This window comes from Magallana gigas, chromosome 1 (assembly GCF_963853765.1).
Source record: "Magallana gigas chromosome 1, xbMagGiga1.1, whole genome shotgun sequence".
In the NCBI taxonomy this organism is placed as follows: Eukaryota; Metazoa; Mollusca; class Bivalvia; order Ostreida; family Ostreidae; genus Magallana; species Magallana gigas.
In genome coordinates this window covers 70,046,157-70,065,642 of record NC_088853.1, presented here as the reverse complement: position 1 = coordinate 70,065,642, position 19,486 = coordinate 70,046,157, and the positions used below count along the sequence as shown (strand labels likewise).

The 19,486-nt window shown below is 32.1% G+C and overlaps 2 protein-coding genes across 2 annotated transcripts; both read left to right on the top strand.

The window, feature by feature from the left end:
* The first annotated feature begins 357 nt into the window (after window positions 1-357).
* LOC105319158 (titin) lies at window positions 358-3,112 on the top strand. Its single transcript, XM_011416570.4, has 5 exons — window positions 358-604; window positions 1,585-1,734; window positions 1,852-1,903; window positions 2,461-2,595; window positions 2,846-3,112. Exons 1-5 carry the CDS (start codon window positions 437-439, stop codon window positions 3,103-3,105), a joined length of 765 nt encoding a protein of 254 aa, XP_011414872.3. The 5' UTR covers window positions 358-436; the 3' UTR covers window positions 3,106-3,112.
* Window positions 3,113-4,061: 949 nt separating this feature from the next.
* On the top strand, window positions 4,062-14,202 carry LOC105319159 (uncharacterized). Its single transcript, XM_066069229.1, has 11 exons — window positions 4,062-4,177; window positions 6,707-6,742; window positions 7,085-7,179; window positions 7,904-7,975; window positions 8,682-8,808; window positions 9,618-9,703; window positions 10,381-10,455; window positions 11,497-11,635; window positions 12,955-13,076; window positions 13,462-13,648; window positions 14,105-14,202. The coding sequence occupies exons 2-10, from the start codon at window positions 6,709-6,711 to the stop codon at window positions 13,627-13,629; spliced, it is 918 nt and encodes a 305-aa protein (XP_065925301.1). The 5' UTR covers window positions 4,062-4,177; window positions 6,707-6,708; the 3' UTR covers window positions 13,630-13,648; window positions 14,105-14,202.
* The last annotated feature ends 5,284 nt before the right edge of the window (window positions 14,203-19,486 follow it).

Sequence of the window (19,486 nt, the reverse complement as noted above, 5' to 3'; positions counted from 1 at the left end):
AATTTAAAAAACTGAATTGAGATATGAAAATGATTAATTTTGTTATGCTCAAAGACTTTGTTTTGCAACTTCAAAGTTTTTTGGGGGTTTTTTTCAGCAAAAATCGATCATTATAATAATAAGTACCTTGATATTACTCTTTTTTCTGGTTTCTTTGCATCCTAATTTTGTCTAATTTTAAGTTAACAAACATGGGAAACATTTAAAAAGTTAAATAAAAACATAAACGTCAATACAGTATAAATCGGATACATTCCATATTTAAGGCCTTCATTTACAGCATATAGGAATAATAGTAGTTTACAAAATTATGCACTTATAATTCAATGCAAGTGAGAGTCACGTCGTGTGTAGGTTTACAAAGTTGATAAGATTATACTCTGACACCAAGAACAAGCTTAAAGGGAGACTACTCTAATGCAAATTTGACATAAACATGGCGACCGATGAATCCTTGTTTCCCACCAGAGGGCGTGTTTTAGTGATGTTTTCACTGATAGTGTTTTTGGGTGTGGCGGCATGCCTCTGCTTTATGTACCTCCAACTTCTAGAGATCAAACAGGAACTTAATGAGCTCAGGATTTTAAGAGATCTGCAAGACAAGGTATGCTTATGAAATATGTTCAATACTTTCTTTTGTTTTTAATTATCCAAAATAATTTAGAAATTGACTTCATTTTAAGTAATCAACACTGAATGTAGCTATTATTAAAAAGGATCGGTCTTTTATCAGACTGATTATGTATATTTGATAATGCTTGACCTATTTCTCTACTTTCTATGGTAAACATTTACCACATTTCAATTATTGACCCAATTTTGTTTTTAATACTGTTTCTTTCTATTAATTGTGTTTAAAGGACTAAGTGCGGTTTTATGCATTTTTGCCCCCAAAATCAAAGTTTTAGATAGAGCTTTAAAAATAAAGTGAAAGATAGTTAAAATCATATTGGAAATAAAGGTGTAAAAGGTTATCACCACAGTGACGTCATAAAGTAGAAATGACGTCATGAAAATTGCATTATTTTGATAAATTGATGTTTTTTAGCAAAATATGGGTGTTTTCCGATGGTTTTTCGACTGGGAAACATCGAGCGCAGGCTTGCTCAAGTACCATTTTTTAGTATAATGTGTATAACTATCTGAAGAAAAAAATATGTTAAAATCGCACTTGAGCAGACCTGCGCTCTATACTTCCGAATGCAAAATATAGAGCAAAAATGAGAATATTTTCATTTGTTTGCAAATTTGCGGGAAATAGGTCATTTTTGGTGACGTCATAGATAAATAGTGAATGAGCAATGATGACTAAAATCAAGATAAAAGTTATAGGCATCCTCCATACAATGATTTGTGAAGAGTTTATTTTTATACGATACTATTTAAAAATTGGTTGAAATCGGGGGCAGATATTTGACCATACTGCACATAGTCCTTTATAAAGAGAAAAAGACATCAACAAATTTAAAAAGAAATACGGATTTTACCAATTATGTATTTAATTATAAACAAAATATTTATATTATTTATAAAATATATTTAATTCATAATTTGACAAGACGTAATTAAAAGTATATTTTGTAGTCTACCCAAACGAATGGACATAAAATTAAGAGAGACCATACTGACTACAGAACTCAGACAGATAAAACAGAGAAGTTCCGAGAAAATGTTGACAACCCGGAGAAGCGACAGACATCAACTACTTTCATGCAAGAACTTCTCATGGCTCAGGTAGAAGTTATAAAATATAGAGCTTAAAGTCTGTTAAAAAATACCCATCAACCTGTCACAAAGATGAAAATTGCTAAAGAATTGCAAATACATTCTTCGGACATTTCATTTTTTCAGGCACATATTCTGGAGTCCCATTGCTCAAACGACAGTCGCCTTTGTATGAGAGGTACACGTTTTTAAACATTGAAACGACATCAAAATTTTAGTTTAGATACGGTATTTGATATTGATTCAAGATTCCTCGTACAGAAGTAAAACAAAGTTAACTCTGAATGCATTTAAGCAATTAATCAAGTGTGTTAATTGCCGCTTTCTGTATGATAAAGAAATAAAAGTTCTGCCTATTATTCATGTATAAGTATAGAAATTTATATAGTATGAACAAATATTAGATATGGTTTTGTTTTATGGCTGTTAACCACTGCTTAGAAATAAAATTACCTGCATATAGTAATTTGGATGTTATTTGAAATACACATGCCTGTGATAGTTGGTGTGTTTGTGCCTTGGTTTTGAAGGTGTAATTTGGTAAATGATTTTATTTTTAAAATAATAATTTTTAATTTATTACTTATTTGAATTATAAAAAGAAAAGAAGAAGAATGTTTAAAAAAAAAACACAGTTATTAGTAATATAAAGAAAAAATATAAAAAGAGTAAAACGCAGTTAATCTCGCTTGCAAAATTGGTGTTTTTAAATTAATTGTTCTGTTTTACCCGAAGGACCTAAGGGAGAAAAAGGAGACCCAGGTGTCTCCAACCCTATTATTGGTGCACCCACACCACCGGCCGATCCAGGAAACCCCACCCCACCTAAAGTCGTACCTACAACGCCCCCAACCCCATGCGTGTGTCTAGGTTTGTAGCTGTATGTAACAGTTTGTTAATTTTATGATTCATTTTTTGTTTGTAATGACGTATATCTATGAATTTTAAAATCGATTTGTTATGCATATCGGATCTATTAAGTGTGTTCCTCATATGTCTTGTTCATACAGCTATGTAAATAGATTAGTAATTAAAATTAGATATGAAATACATGGCTTGATTTTCTAACAAAATGTTATTATTGAAATATTTCATTCAATGTTTTTTTTTCTTTTATTAGAGGAGCCAAAGATAGCCCAACTCCAAAACACAGTTGCTACCTCAGGTGAAAATATTAACATTATTTGTCTCGTGACCGGAAATCCTACACCATACGTCACGTGGCAACACAATGGCGTGACTATTTCAAAAGGTCCTATACTGCACCTAACGAATGTAACTCAGGGGATGGCTGGAGACTACTCTTGCGTGGCTAGAAACTTGATAGGAGAGCAAACGAAGGCGACTGCTTTGAAAGTGCTACCAAACATAATAAATTAAATCATTGAAAAAAATACAAACCGTGTTTTGTTCAACAGCAGAAAGTGTTACGTTTTCAAGAAAGGAATATCCGGAATGTGCATGAAGTTTTTCAATTAAGTTTTAATGTTTATTAGGCACAATTATATATAGATAGGACACGTCGTCAAATACTTCTTTTAAAATGATTTTAGCTTTTAACTTCTTACTTCATTCCTCACTGCTCCTTTATCCTGTTCGTTGTGAAAAATGGATTGAAAACGACAATTTTTTGTAAAAATTATCTTAATTTTGGATTGTGAAACCACAATTAGAGATTGTTTGGAGTGTTATACAATAATACATTGTTGTCAATGTATACCTGACATAATGTTAGTTGACACAAAACCGTGACATAAACAGGAATGGTTTGGCAAATATTAACCAAGTTAGCAAATTTTATGGCATTTTAGAAACAACAAACAATTTAATTTTCACAAAGATTTTGTTGAAATGTACGATAACATTCCAGATTTTGGGCGAAAAATCAAATGTATGATATGATATATAAAATTGCATAACATTTATTCTTTATAAAAACATTTTTTACGAAAAACATGGGAATGGTTTTGTTTCCCCGTAGTGTAGTGACAGTTGTTTTGGGTTTATTCCAAATGAACTCAATAATTAAAAATATGATGTTTAAATAATGACAACCTCAGCCCATATGGGGGGGGGGGGGTCATTTATCTAGAGGTAATAAAAATGCTTTTTTTTAACAATCAGCTATTGATAACTTATCATACTTTGTTTAAGATGCAATCCAATTCATAAAATACATGAAATAGCTACTAGTAATTCATTTCATCGTACAGTGAAGTAGGAGTTATATGACGTGGCCTTCTGTATATCGTACCTAATGATAAATTCTACCCATTATCATGAAACGATTTTCAAAATTAGTTTATTCCAGTCGTGAACTTAAGGAAGCGTTTGTCCTTTCGGATTATTATCTTCCGTTTTTATCTTGACCATGTTTAGAGAATTACAGAGTTGTTATCTGTCAGCCATACTAGCTACCTGAACCGTCCTGTGTACTTAGAAAATCCGTACAGTAAGTCTCGGAATTTCAGTTTGATAATATACCTTTATTTTCATTTTTACTTGAGGTAATTTCTGTTTAAGATTAACTTTTTGTAAACTATGGGATGGTATATTTATGTAGCCAAAAAAGCTTGTCATTATAGGCAAACATCATCGATTGTATCTGTTCCAGGTATTAGGAAAAGTTGAGAATAGAAACATATATTTTATTCGATTTCGTTTGATTCACATTGTCTAGTACGTTTTACTGGAAAGGGAATTCAAATGTTCTCTATTTTTTGTATGTGATCGACAATAATATCACAAAAATATTACAATGAAGAGAAAACAAAAATGTTTAGATATGTGATAGATAAGTGAACGCTTTGAACCATTCTGTAATAGATATTGTAATTTATTGATAGAAATAAATTCTAAGCAGGTGGATAATAAAAAAACGTATAATCAACGTTAGAATATAAAACAAACCTATAATTAACGTTATAATCTAAAAAAACTATCCACGACTTTGTTCTACAATTCAACAATTGCTAAAGTCAAATTTATTTAACGTGTTTTGTAATTGAAATGAGTATGTAACAAACTATAAGTAAAAGGCACAGTACACGTGAACTTTGATAAAACAGGTTTAGCAGTACTGAGTTTGTACTGAAATGACTGATTATAACTGAACCACCTATAAGTCTTTCGGTTATGTGACACAAATTGCTGAAGGGCCCAAGTAGCGTTGTGTCGCTTTTCACTGCTGCGATCCGAGTTCGAACCCCGTGATCGACAGTGGCTGTATGGCGGTCGCTCGCTTGTACACGTGTGTTCTCTCTGGGTACTCCGGCTTCTTTCCACATTAAGGACCCCCTTGCGCTAACATCTGTGCCAACGAAAGATATTAATTTAAGTTGTAGAACTTGTTTATAAATCGTCGTAAAATAAATGAAGTTTAGTCTTTATATTGTATCATAATTGCTAGACAAACGTTGAATATCAATCTTGAAATGAACGTGGATGACAGTAATAACAGAACCAAATACGCCCCATGGTTGGAATCAATGATTCATCGGACGACATATCTTTGTTCAACTTTTATAACACACAAAGATTACATGAAAATCATATAAAAATAATATAAACATCTTAGATAGGTAAATTTCATATCATTAACATATAATCTTCGTTTAAGAAAATTTCTATTTTATCAAATATAATAACTTTTATATTCTAGGCAAAAAATATAATACCACACATACTGATGATCTTTTTTTTTATAAATATAATCATATGAAATGCTTAGTCAAATTTCAAAATCACAATTTATAAGACCTGACATTGACAGCAAAATATTCAACCAAATGGAACAAACTATTATCAATGAAAAAATGATAACAACAAACCGCCAACCATCTCAACATTCCATAAAACATAATACAAACTCAAAGCAGAGCAACACTGACCTCCAAAAGATAGAGGTAGGATCAGGTGCCTAGGAGGAGTGAGCATCCTCTGCTGACCGGTCCCAACCGCCGTGTGCTCACTCTTTGTCGTAATCGGGAAAAACCGGAAAAGTCCGTTGACAATTAGGGGATTGATTATGGTTAACAATTAATTAACAGCATGCGACCCAGTGGAACATTGTATTTGCTGACAAGGTCGTTGTATCGACCATAGAACTTACGAAAAGATGACTTCATAGGAGACTGTTGATAGTCCTGTTTTATCAACTTGTTTGTCAGTAGCTTGCCTTGACTTAGAAAATATAAGATGATCCTCATGATAGAATCCATGCATACAAAATGACATTTACATACAAGTGTGTACACATATAGATACATAAACAGGCATTTTATTCATATTGAAACAAAATGACATTTACATAAAAGTGTGTACACATATAGATACATAAACAGACATTTTATTCATATTGTAACAAAATGACATTTACATACAAGTGTGTATACATATAGATACATAAACAGGCATTTTATTCATATTGTAACAAAATGACATTTACATACAAGTGTGTACACATATAGATACATAGATAGGCATTTTATTCATATTGTCAAGTATTTGATTAATTGTAAATCGTCTAATTGGAAATAAATAACAAGTTTATAAATTATGGAAAGTTTTGAAATAATTTTGCGAGAGATCTCAAAATAACAGGGTCTTTATTTGTTCGAATTAAAAAAAATTATAGCGTTACAAATTTCAAATGTTTTCAATTGTTTCTATTTCATTACATTTACATATCCTTTCATTTCTCAGGTTCTATGGTCTATAAAACGATCTTCCGCTAAGTCGAATGCTGACTGACGTTTTCCATACTTATTGTTAAGCGATTACTAACCACCCTTAATAGATAAACATTCATTAATTACATATTTTAATCAATCAATTTTAGAGACAAATAACTCAACAGCATATTAATATTGAAAAAGAATGATTTATATTAAAAAAAAAAAAAGATCGTTTATATGAATATGATATAACTGGAAGTCGAGTCAATGCACTTTCTTATGCAATTTACTTCATTTTTTCTTAGCTATGTTACAGATATTTATTCTGGTGGCAGTAACAGGTAACAAATCTCATTAAAATCATGTAATGTTCATTCCTATATATACATATGCCATACTTGTTAAATTTTATATTTTAACTAAATCCAAATGATCAAAATATAAAAAAAAATGTAATATATAATGTAGTAAGATCGATTAACAGAGAATTGTTATTTTTTTAATAAGACAATATTATTATAAAACTCTCTGCTCATAAAAAATTATAAAAAGTGTTGGGGTTTTTATTTCAAATTATTAATCAATGCTTTGTCAGAATGTGATTTCGATATTTTATTTGAGGGTTGGGGGTGTTGTGTTGAGTACATGTTTATCTGTGGAATTTGAATTTATTATCCAACAAGCCAGTGTCTATTCTGTCACCAACCAATGCTTCAATTGTAACGGAGTACCGGCACAAGAGGATTGTGACGTCTTGATACAGTGTGGTGAAAACGAGGCAAGTCAACCTCTAAATTATCCGACTTAACTCGTTACGGATTACTTACATGTATGTTATACGGGGTAGGCATTTGATAATACAACATAACATTGTATGCTACTTATGCAGATAAAATTTCACTTTAGAACTTCGTCACTAGAATCTTCATTGCTTTTATTCTACATTCATTTTTTTTTAAACTTAATGGCATATTCTTGTTAGGGGAACATTGAGGTCGAAAGTTTTAATGAACACATACAACATTGGAAAGGTTTTCAGTATAGTTTTTGACGGGACATACGCACGCTTAACATTTCAAACTAAAACTTTAGAAAAAGAAGCTATCGTCTACCAATGAATAGTTTATCATATTTTATGAAACAAAGAATGTTACTTTTAATTTTATTTTTAATTTAGCTAATTATCTTAACTGACTTTTAAGTATGTTTAGTATAGCTGCACTGACAATCAAATGAAGTTTTTAAAATAAGCCAAAATCCGTCTTGGCACCTTAAAACCCGTTTTTTAATCATATCACACTTTTGCTATTACGTTAATACGATGTTATAATGATATGTGAGGGTTTTATAAAACAAAAAAAACCCCAAAGATTAGAATTAAGTAAGGAAATAAATAAATCAAACAGCTGTGTCTTTGTTTTTTTTCTAGAAGCTTTTGTCTTACAATTAAACTGAACAAGATTTAGGATAAGTCTTGTCTGATTTGTTGTTTTAATTTGCAGTCCTGCTTTGTCAGAAAATCAACACAGTACAATGGAAAACCACTCTTTGAGTCAGGCTGTTTCAGTAAACCGGTAAGAATTATCTTTATTAGTTCTGCTTCGATCACTTCTTTGAAGGTGAGTGTCCTTAAGATAATTTCGCTATTTTTTTTTCCATATTTGATAAGATCTGATTTCTTTACAATATTCTGAACTTTTGGAAATCAACGTATGATACCAATTTTGGTGGATTATAAACAAATAAAATCACTTACAATATGTAAGACAACATCGTACATTTTTCGTACTTTAATAACTTCAATGGACATTCCTTTCTCTCAGAAACAAAAAAAAATAATTTTTCTCCATAAGTATTTATTATAGAGACCTATGTTTCTCTAGAGTCATTTTCACCTGTAGAATTCGTCATATTTTGTGTACATTTCACAACATGTACGTGGAAAAATTTGTATTGGAGCAAGCATCTGCTCCATGTTTACTGTTTTTAAAAATCATAGAAAGCATGTTATCAAAATATCTGTATAATAAAACAATTTTCAAAATTTGTTTATAAAAATCTGAACATTATAAAAGAGAATATTTAGATTGTTTGCTTCTGAGATGATATTTAATCGAAACATTTATATTATATCTTTTTAAGACTTCAATCTCTAAATTTTTCTGTATATACTTTTATTGTATATGCTGTATATAACCTCCGTAATAAGACTCCATTGATAATATCAATATCTGAGGTAAAAACTAATTTCCTACACAAAGTCCTATTTTATGATTTCAGACTTGCGACACGCTTAATCAAATTGCTGGCCTAGGTAAACGAGAGGCGGGACTTACAAACTGTTTTGAATGCTGCTACACCGGAAATAGAACCCATCCATGCAACAACAAGTTATGTGGAACACCTCGTGAGTTAAATATCTCTCGGTGGTCACCCAAAAAACCATCAAATCTGTTTAAAATATGAAGATATAATTTGTTGACCAAAAAAAATTCATAGATTTGACTTTTAGATTTTGGTACATGTATTATCCTATATAGTTCTTCTTCTATTGGAGATCAATACATTCTGAAAATACACTAGATCATCAAGCCCTCCTGATTGTACCTTTGAAAAATAAAGAATTTTTCAAAAACATTTTTAATCAATTAATCAGGTTATCAGAGACAATAAATCATTAAATCAGGCTTTGCAACAAAATTTCTGTATAGCTTTTTACAGAAAAATCTTTGATTAAAAAGTGTAAATCCTGAATTTACATCTTTTGTGAATTTAAAAAACAATAACCTTTTGTTCTATTTGTTAAGGATATGTTTGTGTTGAAATCTTACAGTGAAGTATCTGTTGATATTACAATATTATTCTTAACACTCTACTGCGTACATAATAAGCCTTATATCAACATTAAGAATTTAAGAAAGAAGGTAGCATTTATAAGCAAAGACTTAAGTTAACACGAAAAAGATAAATAATTATACTACATATAAAATATTACAAATTCATTATTGGATTACTTCTCTTGCTTTTATAGAGTATGAATACATAATGATAATAATAATAATAATAATAATAATAATAATAATAATAATAATAATAAATTACAAGAAAGACATTAAAAAGATTTCCTGTGACATATACAACAGTTGCAGTGTACATTTAAGCTTTTTTATAATCTTAACCTCAAGCGAACTCATTTATCGAAATTCACTGTTTAAGCTTCCAGGGAAAGAAAATGTTTTTCGTGCTCCGACGCCCTTCATCCTGATGATTGTGAAACTATTATACCATGTAGCGAGGATTCCGTGAGTACTATTCGCTTTCTGGATATATCCCAAAAGATCCCTATTCCTTGGGGGACTATCCAAACGACATTTATCAATGATATGACTATCCAAACGATCCCTATCTTTTTTGGTAATATCAAAACTATCCATATCCGTTTCACAAGACTATCCAAATGACTCCTATCTGTTTTTGAAATATCAAAACTATCAATATCCGTTTCCGATGACTATCCGAACGACCCCTTTCCGTTATCTGAGCAATTTCTATACATTGAAGGATTACAAAACTATCTGTCCTTTGTGAGACTAACACAACGAACTATAACCTTTGTTTAACCGTCTAAACGATTCCTGTCCTTTATGAGACTATCTAAACAATTTCTATTCTTTGTCAGACTATTTAAACGATCGCTATCTTTCTGTAAGGCTATCCAAATGATACCTATCCTTTGTAAGACTATAAAAAAAAATCAAAGTCCAACACGAATGTAATTTGGGATAGACTAAAATGATGCATACCTCTGTCCTTCCTTAAGTTTCTGATAATCTCAGCCGAATATCATGTGAAAGCATTATATCAAATTCGTAAGTCCCTTCTGGTGTTCAAACATTTTATGTAAAAGGTAGATGGTATTAATGTTTTATATTTTCACGATTAAAATCTCCTACGTTTGATACTTTTTTTTATTTTTAAGATTTGTTATGCAGGAAGTTACCGACATCCGTTCAGTCACGAAATTCGATACAACCTTGGTTGCCAACATAAAGATGTAAGTCATCATATGTATTTTTAAGGTATCGATTTAAAAGAGAAAAAGATGTTAAATTAGTGTAATAATTGAGAGCATGTATCAACAGTAGAATTGCATAACAAGACAACCCATTGGATGACTCTCTGCCATTCAGACAATTTACGCAACTTAAAGTTGATTAAATGGCATAAATCTTCTGTAAAGTCACATTACCAAGACTTTTTCAGTTAATATTTAGATGACTATGTGACTAGATTTCACTGAATGGCACATGTCCTGTGGTCTGAAAAGAAAATAAGAAAAACACAATTTGATAAAATGAAGGAAAAGCAAGCATCTTTAAAATATATTAGTTTCAATCACCGATACCCGCCCCCCTCCCCCCCCCCCCCCCAATAAAAAAGAAGAAAAAGAACCACAAAGTTTATGTTATAAATAAATAACACGTCGTTGTATCAAAGCAATATGAAAAATGAAACACTCAAGAAATAGAAAAAATTGTCGAGTAGACACAAAACGATAAACATTTTGATTGGTTTGGTTGATTTCGTTTATATAGAAGAATTAAAGTGTTTTTAGCCATTTGGTTGAATTAGAATCAAACTTCTGAAATGAATTCCCGGATAATGCATCAAACATTGCTGTCGTTTTTGTTGTCTGCAGGCAAATTTGAAATTGGGTGAATTCTGATATCTTAAATTACCTCTCATTATACACGACTGTGTCTTGACGAATTCGAGATGGGTGAAATTCTTTCCAAATGTAGAACGACGAAAATTATACAAGGGGTAAAAATAAACTTATCTACAGTATATAACAGAAAAAAAATAAAGGTTGCCTGGTCATGCGTTGTAATTGGCAGTGGGTGAGTGTATTTTATTGAACGTTTCAATATATGTCTTAATTTGCCTCAGAAAGTGCGCTTGATACATGTTAATTGTTATCACATATCTGTGGTTGTAAAAAGTAAGAACATATAGGTATATGCTATTGTTATGATTGTTTACTTGTCTGACAAAAGGACCCATTCCTTACAACTATTCACATCGTTCTTGGCAGACCTGCAGAGTCTTCCAGTCTTTAGCACATGGTCACGTGTCATCATCTAGCCATGGCGATTCGGTTGAAACCAGTCACTGTAACGACTGTTGTGATGATGACTATTGTAACATTGGACTCTGTGGCATTCCAAAACGAGGTAATCTCAATGGTGATGACATAAATGTATTCGTAAAAGTGCCTGGTCTCAATTTTGGTCAAAAATTTATTTTCTCATTGTTAAAGTTTGCAATGCTTGCAATGTTTGCAATGTGTGCTTCTTTTAAGCATTTCTGAGAAATAATCAATCTTTGAAAGTCAGTCGTCGAGTAAAAAGCAGGATAGAGAGTTCACAATTTTTGGATATGTTAACAAAGCTGAGGGCATGTTATTGTTTACATTGTAAATGTTGATAAGAAAATTTCAGCTTTAAACCTTTAATTAATTAAAACATTATGGACTGTTTATTTTTATTTAAAACGAGCAAGCAGATAAAAAAATTCAGTACTAGAACTTATACTTGTACATGAACCAGTGTCAAAAAAATAATACAAGCCTTGTTTACATAACAAGAGTTGTGGGCTCTGTATCTTGCTTATAACTGTACAATTGACATTCAAATTCTAGTTGACCAATAAAAATGCATTACTTAAGGGTTATAAACAATGCAAATTACAAAAAAAAAATTGACCAAAATCTTGACCCTGCCCTTATAAGTAGTTCACAACATCAAAACCTTCTAACACAACGTCACAAGAAGGTGATTACAACATTGATGTTTTTCCGTTCTTATGTCCTTATTACTGTAGATTCTTTATTTTATGCGAGTATTTAATTTCGCGATCCCGCCGATTTGTATCAAATCGCGAGAATATGAAATCGCGAACGCGGTAATTCTTATCTCTAATATTTCTCAACTCTCATAAAATTAAAGCTAAATTTTAAAATTCGCAAAGGGTGTTTCATGCAATTTTACGCGGATATTAATTCCTCGCTTAAAATTAGGAATCTACAGTATACAGTATAAGCTTACATTATTGTAAGTAATCATTTAAATGTTGTTCAGCTCGTATAATACAAACTTAATTACTAATTATGCCATCGATTGTCTGCAATAGTATCTCAAATATTACACTCTCTGTTGCCATCACCAGCGACATCATCATTAAAACCAACGACATCATCGTCAATATCATCATCGTCATCATCATCATCGTCATTAAGAGCGTCGTCATCATCATCATTTTCATTATTATCATCATCATCAGCATCACCATCATCATTCTCATCAATAACAGCGTCGTCGTCGTCATCATCATTTTCATAATTATCATCATCTTTACTAGCTTCTTTTTACTATTATCTCACAATAACCATCTTACAAATCAACATTGATATTCGACGAGATTGAATAAATAAAACAATTGATAAGAGCACAACTGACTTAATATATCATTTATGTAATTTTCCCTTTATAAGTGAAGCCAATTTTTACCTACAAACCGAACAACAGCACTTTACGCCCAGACCTAGAGGGCGTCATACTGGTCTGTAAAACGGAGCCTGTGTCTAACGCCACAATACACTGGGAGTTCAAGGGGGTGAGCTGATAGATCTGTGATCTCTCTCACACACTCTCTCTCTCTCTCTCTCTGTATCTCTCTCTCTGTATCTCTCTCTCTCTATCTCTCTCTCTCTGTATCTCTCTGTATCTCTCTCTGTATCTCTCTCTGTCTGCCTGTCTGTCTGCATGTCTGTCTCTCTCTCTGTATCTCTCTCTCTCTGTCTGTCTGTCTGTCTCTCTCTCTCTCTCTCTCTCTCTCTCTCTCTCTCTCTCTCTCTCTCTCTCTCTCTCTCTCTCTCTCTCTCCAATAACCCTCTCAAAATTGGTACTTAGTTTTTGAATTTTCGGAACGTCTTCAATAGACAATTCCTAGGAATAAAAAATTAAAGAACAGGCAGGTAGATCCTATTTTTTGTTAAAAGTTAACAGGCAGTTCAGCTTTATCCAACGGTGTGAAAGTGTCGAGTGCTCCAAACAACGTCAATTTGACCATCTTCCCCGCCCATCAGGGAGACATGGGGGAGTATATTTGTGTGGCAACGAATTCAGTAGGAACCTCAACTACGTCAGCTTTCCTTCGGCCAAAATAGACAAAGTGAACAATTTTAAGTGAGTGTATTGTAATATTTTGGTTTCGTTTTGCTTTTTTTGTATTCATAGAGGTTTTTTTCAAAATAAACAATTCAAATTTTTAAAAAATTATCACAATCATTTGAATTCTTTCCTTAAAAATTAATGTCGAGCACCAAAGCATTGAGAAAGGAAAAGAAAGGTCCTCATCTGCAACTCATAAATTCGAAATCTGCTCTACACTTTTATCTTCAGTATTTAATTACATTTATATTAATTGTAATTCATAGTAAAACATATTGTATATTTTACACATTTAAAATTGCTAATAATATTTTGAGTATGTTGAATTTTTATCAATTAAAAATATCGAGTTGAATAAACATTGATGTGTTCTTTATTTGCGTCTTAGGAAGATAAACGCAGTGCTTGTAAACATAGTCGTTAGATAATGATCTTTAATTCAAAGTTACTGAAATATATTTTAATTTTCAGGTTATACAACCATTCTTCATTTCTTCAATCCCTAACTGCAATTTTTTTGTTTTGAAATATTTCCGGAATACACTGAAATAAAACGTTCTCAACTCGCCTATTTCTTTTTTCTATTCAATCCTACATGTATGATTGTCATAAATTGATTCTGTTCGGAATAAGTGGTCGGTACCATTTTTCTTTATTCCCCAGGCGTGAAATTGCACTATATTTAGACAAATCTGATTCCTAACAGACAAGAAGGCTTGAACCCAGTAGTGCAAATATCTTTTATATAAAATAGCAATGCAATAAGTTTGAGATCTGGAACGATTTGGAGATACACCGTCAAAAGTACAACCTATTTAAAAAGGATACTGCTGTAATTTCTAGGGACAGCTTTCAAAATGGATGACTCTTAGCAATAAAATACCTCGGTTTGATTCCGATTTGATGACACAATGACACCAGTGATACCCAGTACACAGTCAATGGTATATAAATATGTCGACCTATCATCTTCAATGTTTATATATGTTTGTCGACCTACTGTCTTTAAATTTCCACATTAATAACGCCAATGATACCCGGTACACAGTCCATTTCATACACATCTGTCGACCTATTGTCTTTATTTGTTCTTTATATAAGTATGTCGACCTATCGTCTTTATTTGTCCACTATATACGTCTGTCGACCTATTGTCTTTAGATGATGACTATATACCTCTGTCGACCTATCGTATTTCAATGTTCACTATAAACCTCTGTCGACTTATTGTCTTTCAATGTTCATTATATACCTTTGTCGACCTTTCGTATTTAAATGTTCACTATATATACCTCTGTTGACATATCCCCTTTAAATGTTCACAATATTACTCTGTCGACCTATTGTCTTTCAATGTTCACTATATACCTCTGTGGATATATCGCCTTTAAATGTTCACTATACATGTATACGTTTGTCGACCTATTGTCTTTAAATGTTCATCTTATACCTGTGTCGACATATCGTATTTGAATGTTCACTATTTACCTCCGTCGACATATTGTGTTTTAATGTTCAATTTATACGTCTGTCGACCTATTGTCTTTAAATGTTCCCTATATAAACGTCTGTCGATAGATTGTGTTTTAATGTTCATTATACACCTCTGTCGACCTTTTGTCTTTAAGTGTTCACTATTCCCGTACATGTGTATGTCGACCTATTGTCTTTAAATGTTCACTAAATGTACGTCTGTCGACTAACCATCCCTAAACGTTCACTATTCAAAGGAAGAAGTCCACATTCAAACACAATGTTTTTAATTTATATTATTGATCAATCAAATGAATTGGGTAAAAAGCAGAGCCTATTAAACCCTCCCCTAAAGCGAAATATCTGATGAGGGCAACAGTACTTATTTTCGGTGTTATTTTCTTTAATTTTCATTGTTTTTACAATATTTTGTGGTTAAAAAATAAACGTCAATTCCTTGAAATTGTATGATTTTGTTCGTGTTTGATTTATTTTTTTTTTTGGGGGGGGGGGGGGGGGGTGGGGGGTTGTACCGGAAGTAACGCTTTGAATGTTTTCGTCATCATCAGGCACTGACAGCAATAATGGCATCTGCACCAGACTTTTGGTTGACATCCGCGAGTATTGGATAGTAAAATGTCCTAATCGCGGTTATTACCGCCGAGATAAGAACAATCGATTCGGGGTTATCTTTTTTTAATTGTTTGTTTATACCGTAGTGGTTTGATGAGCTGCCTCCCTGCTTGATTCCTGCCAGTTTAGTTTTCATGTGCAATACTCTTACGTCAATTAAAATTTATTTGTAATACGTAGAATCTTAGACTTATAGCTTATGATGCAATACTGGATACAAACCACTGTAGAATCGTTATTGTTCGTGGGGGCCCAATGTTCGTGGCTTTCGAATGTACATCCCCACGCACGTATATATACAAGTAATTGTTAATATCTATCAAAATTATCCCGAACCTGCTACCAACAAAATTATTTCCCCACGAATCAGGAAAATTTTAGCTACTCACGAACACCGATCGACACAAATAAAAATGATTCAGTCAATATAATTTCAATTGAAGACTAAATGTTTTGTCATGGAATCAATCTGGACTTGGTTTCACAAAACAATCATAAGATATATCTTTAAAAGATTGTCAAAGATCAAATCTGTTGTTTATTTTGAAGATATGTGAAAATTCATAAGTCTCTTTCCCCGGATTTGCAAAAACTACGTATTGATATAGAAAACTGAGGTACATTGAAATATGTTTGTCAAAACATCGATTAAATATTGCTTCCAATTTTGTTACGATTGCTTTTTTTTTTTTGGGGGGGGGGGGGGGTTATTCATATAATCTTTTATTTTCCCCATCAGGATGTGTCATGCTACATAAAATACATACTTCATATGAATAAAAGACGCAAAGAAAAATCAAATGAAAGAGAACTATAAAGCACGTACATAAGCAGAAGATAAATAATGTGATTGAAGTTTTTTTTATTGTCAACTCATTTTGTCTTGTTCCTATTTTTCGAATCATCTCCAAACCAGAATCAACTGTTGAATTTTCTTCTTTTTTATTATTATTTTCTTGACAATTCTTGAATATCTACGATTTGAAATAGATTTTTAACGGATGGCATTTAAGGGGAGATTTAAAAAGACCCAATAAAAATCCTTTGCAGTGCATTACAAGCACTGGTACATATACGGGACGGTCCGAAAATTTGGGATTAAAAAAAACATGTAGGGAAAAAGTCCGAGAGGCTGCAATGGTAGATACATGTACGGAAAGGCCCGAGAGGTTGCGATTGTAGATACGTATATGGAAAGGCCCGAGGAATTGCGATTGTAGGTACCTGTACGGAAAGGTCCAAGATGTTGCGATGGTAGATACATGTAGTCTTATTCTATATCTTCTAAGCTACAAATGTACCAAGTCACACAAAGGTATTCATGTAAAAAGTCGTTTAAATCGTACTGAAACAGATTGAAGTACGGCGTATTTAGTGCAAGTCCTTATGCGTGAAAACCTCCACATATTTTTTACCGGATTTTTTTAATTCATCAAATTAAAAAAAATTACATGACTGAACATTAATGAACATATCAAGATATTGGCATACGTTTTGGGTTGGAATCATTTTGAATGAAATGTGATTTTCATTAAAAGGCAGCCAGACATCATCCTGTTTTTACAAAAATAGGGTCTATTAATTGTTTTATCTCTGCATTAACTGATGTTATTGGCATCACTGTCAATATATTTTATCATGTGTTTTTGTCCTGCAAATCTGGCGGATTTTTATCCAGTAATGAAAGACACCATGTTTTTTTTATACAAACACACTTACTCGCTCAATAAAATGTTATAATTCGTGACATAACAAAAAGTTCGTGCGCAAAGAATGCGCATGGTTGACTCCCATGCTATTCAAATGATGAATGGCCCTGAATCAATCAAAGTTTCTTTTAAACATTGAACGATTAATCTGAGTACCCCGTACTGGTTACAACATTAAGCATTCAACTGATTCTGTTCAAACATTCTTAAAACTTGGATTTTGTCATTATGTTTCCGGTTCGCTTAAGACAATGAAAAAGTAAAAAAAAAAATCGGTTTGTCTTTATGTAAATATCAAGCAATGCATTGCAATCAAGTTGTATTGTTCTGTTAAAAGAGTTCGGTAGTTTTTTTCTATTATAAACAATGGTATTTATTTCTTTCTTATAGAATGATGAATTGTTCACCGCGCATTACATGTATTTAGCCTATCCCAGGTTTCATTAAGCCGAGCGGGACGTTTCACAGAAAGAAGGACATTTACTGAGATGACGTCACAATTATTCTAAACAACGATATTAATGACCATACAAAGCCGAATTGCAACTGCTAAATAAATATTACGGGGGCTCGATGGTCGTGATCATCTTTAGACTGTATTGATCTCCTTTAAAAGAAGAGCTCTATATAAAAATATAGAAAAATACGCAAATTTAAAAGATAAAATATATCGAATTTTTTTTTTCTTCATTCAAAAAATTTATAGTTGTACAAATTATATCTGAAAATATTAAAAGGGATAACTGGCTATTTGTTGAGCATCCAGTCTTGTTTTAAAATATTGTATTCTTTATTTGTTTTCCCCTTTATATTTGGTTTTTGATTATCAATCAGCAAAATCAAGCTACTATCCTTTTTAAAATGCTGACCATTCGTCACAGGTTGAAACAAAAGAATTCCTCTACGTCATCAATTTGTTTTAGAAGGTCGAAAAATGTGATAAGAAGGTCAAATCTACAAACTTCTAGCATGGATTGTCTGTTCTTATGATATGGTTGCTATAAAATACAGGGGTTTTATGCACCCTCTAATATGAACAAAGGCACGTGTTTTTATCGTAACCTTTATTTCACCCTTTATCTCATACGGGTTGTGTATAATTCATATACAGAATTAGCTGCAGGTCGTTCATTCGAATTTGTTCAAACTGGGAGCTACAGACCTGTATCGAATACACCATACGTATACATATATCCCATATCAAATATAACCTCCGATCACCATCAACCCACGGCCTTTGGTTCTCATGCTGATATTGAAGTCTCGGGTTAAAATGGAAAATGATACAGATTTTGCAATGTACTGTCCTTCATGATATATTTCATTTTATTAATTCAAATATACAACATGTTGTGTATTTGATTTGATAAAATGAAATATATATCAGAAAGAACAGTATATGTATCATTCTCTATTGATCTAATTCACCAGTGACCCAATGGCACCGCTGATAATCAATCGATTAGTGAAATAAACTACATTTTTTTTTTGTAGCACAAATTAAAGGCTTAACTCTAGAACTCTAAAAATATAATTCCGACATTAATAAGTTATCTAATCTACTTGCATATTGCAGTACTGTTTAGATATAAAGGAGGCCAGAAGTCCTCAAAATTTGTCTTATTAAGTCATCATGGTTCTTTTCGCTATAAACTACTAATAAGTTTTAAAAAATCCAAATATTATTTTTTGCTTTAACTTTAGAATTTGAATTGAGTTCTTCATCTCAAGGAGATCAATTAGGTCTATAAATGGCCACGACAATTTAACCCCTTCACGACTTATCGACTCTGCAGCACTGATTCGGGCTAGCCTTATTAAGATAGTTTAAGGTGTCTGGTTTCTCTATAACAGAAGCGCATCAAATTATGAAACCTGAGAAAAATCGGTAGTTTTGCATTATAGTTGGAGACGATTTATTCACTCGTTTCGACATTTTGTAAAATGAACGAATAAACCAGTGATCTTCATACGGACGGAGCCATCATACATGTTTGAACTGCAAAATTGTTGGTGTGTTCAAAGAGTATAAGGCGGG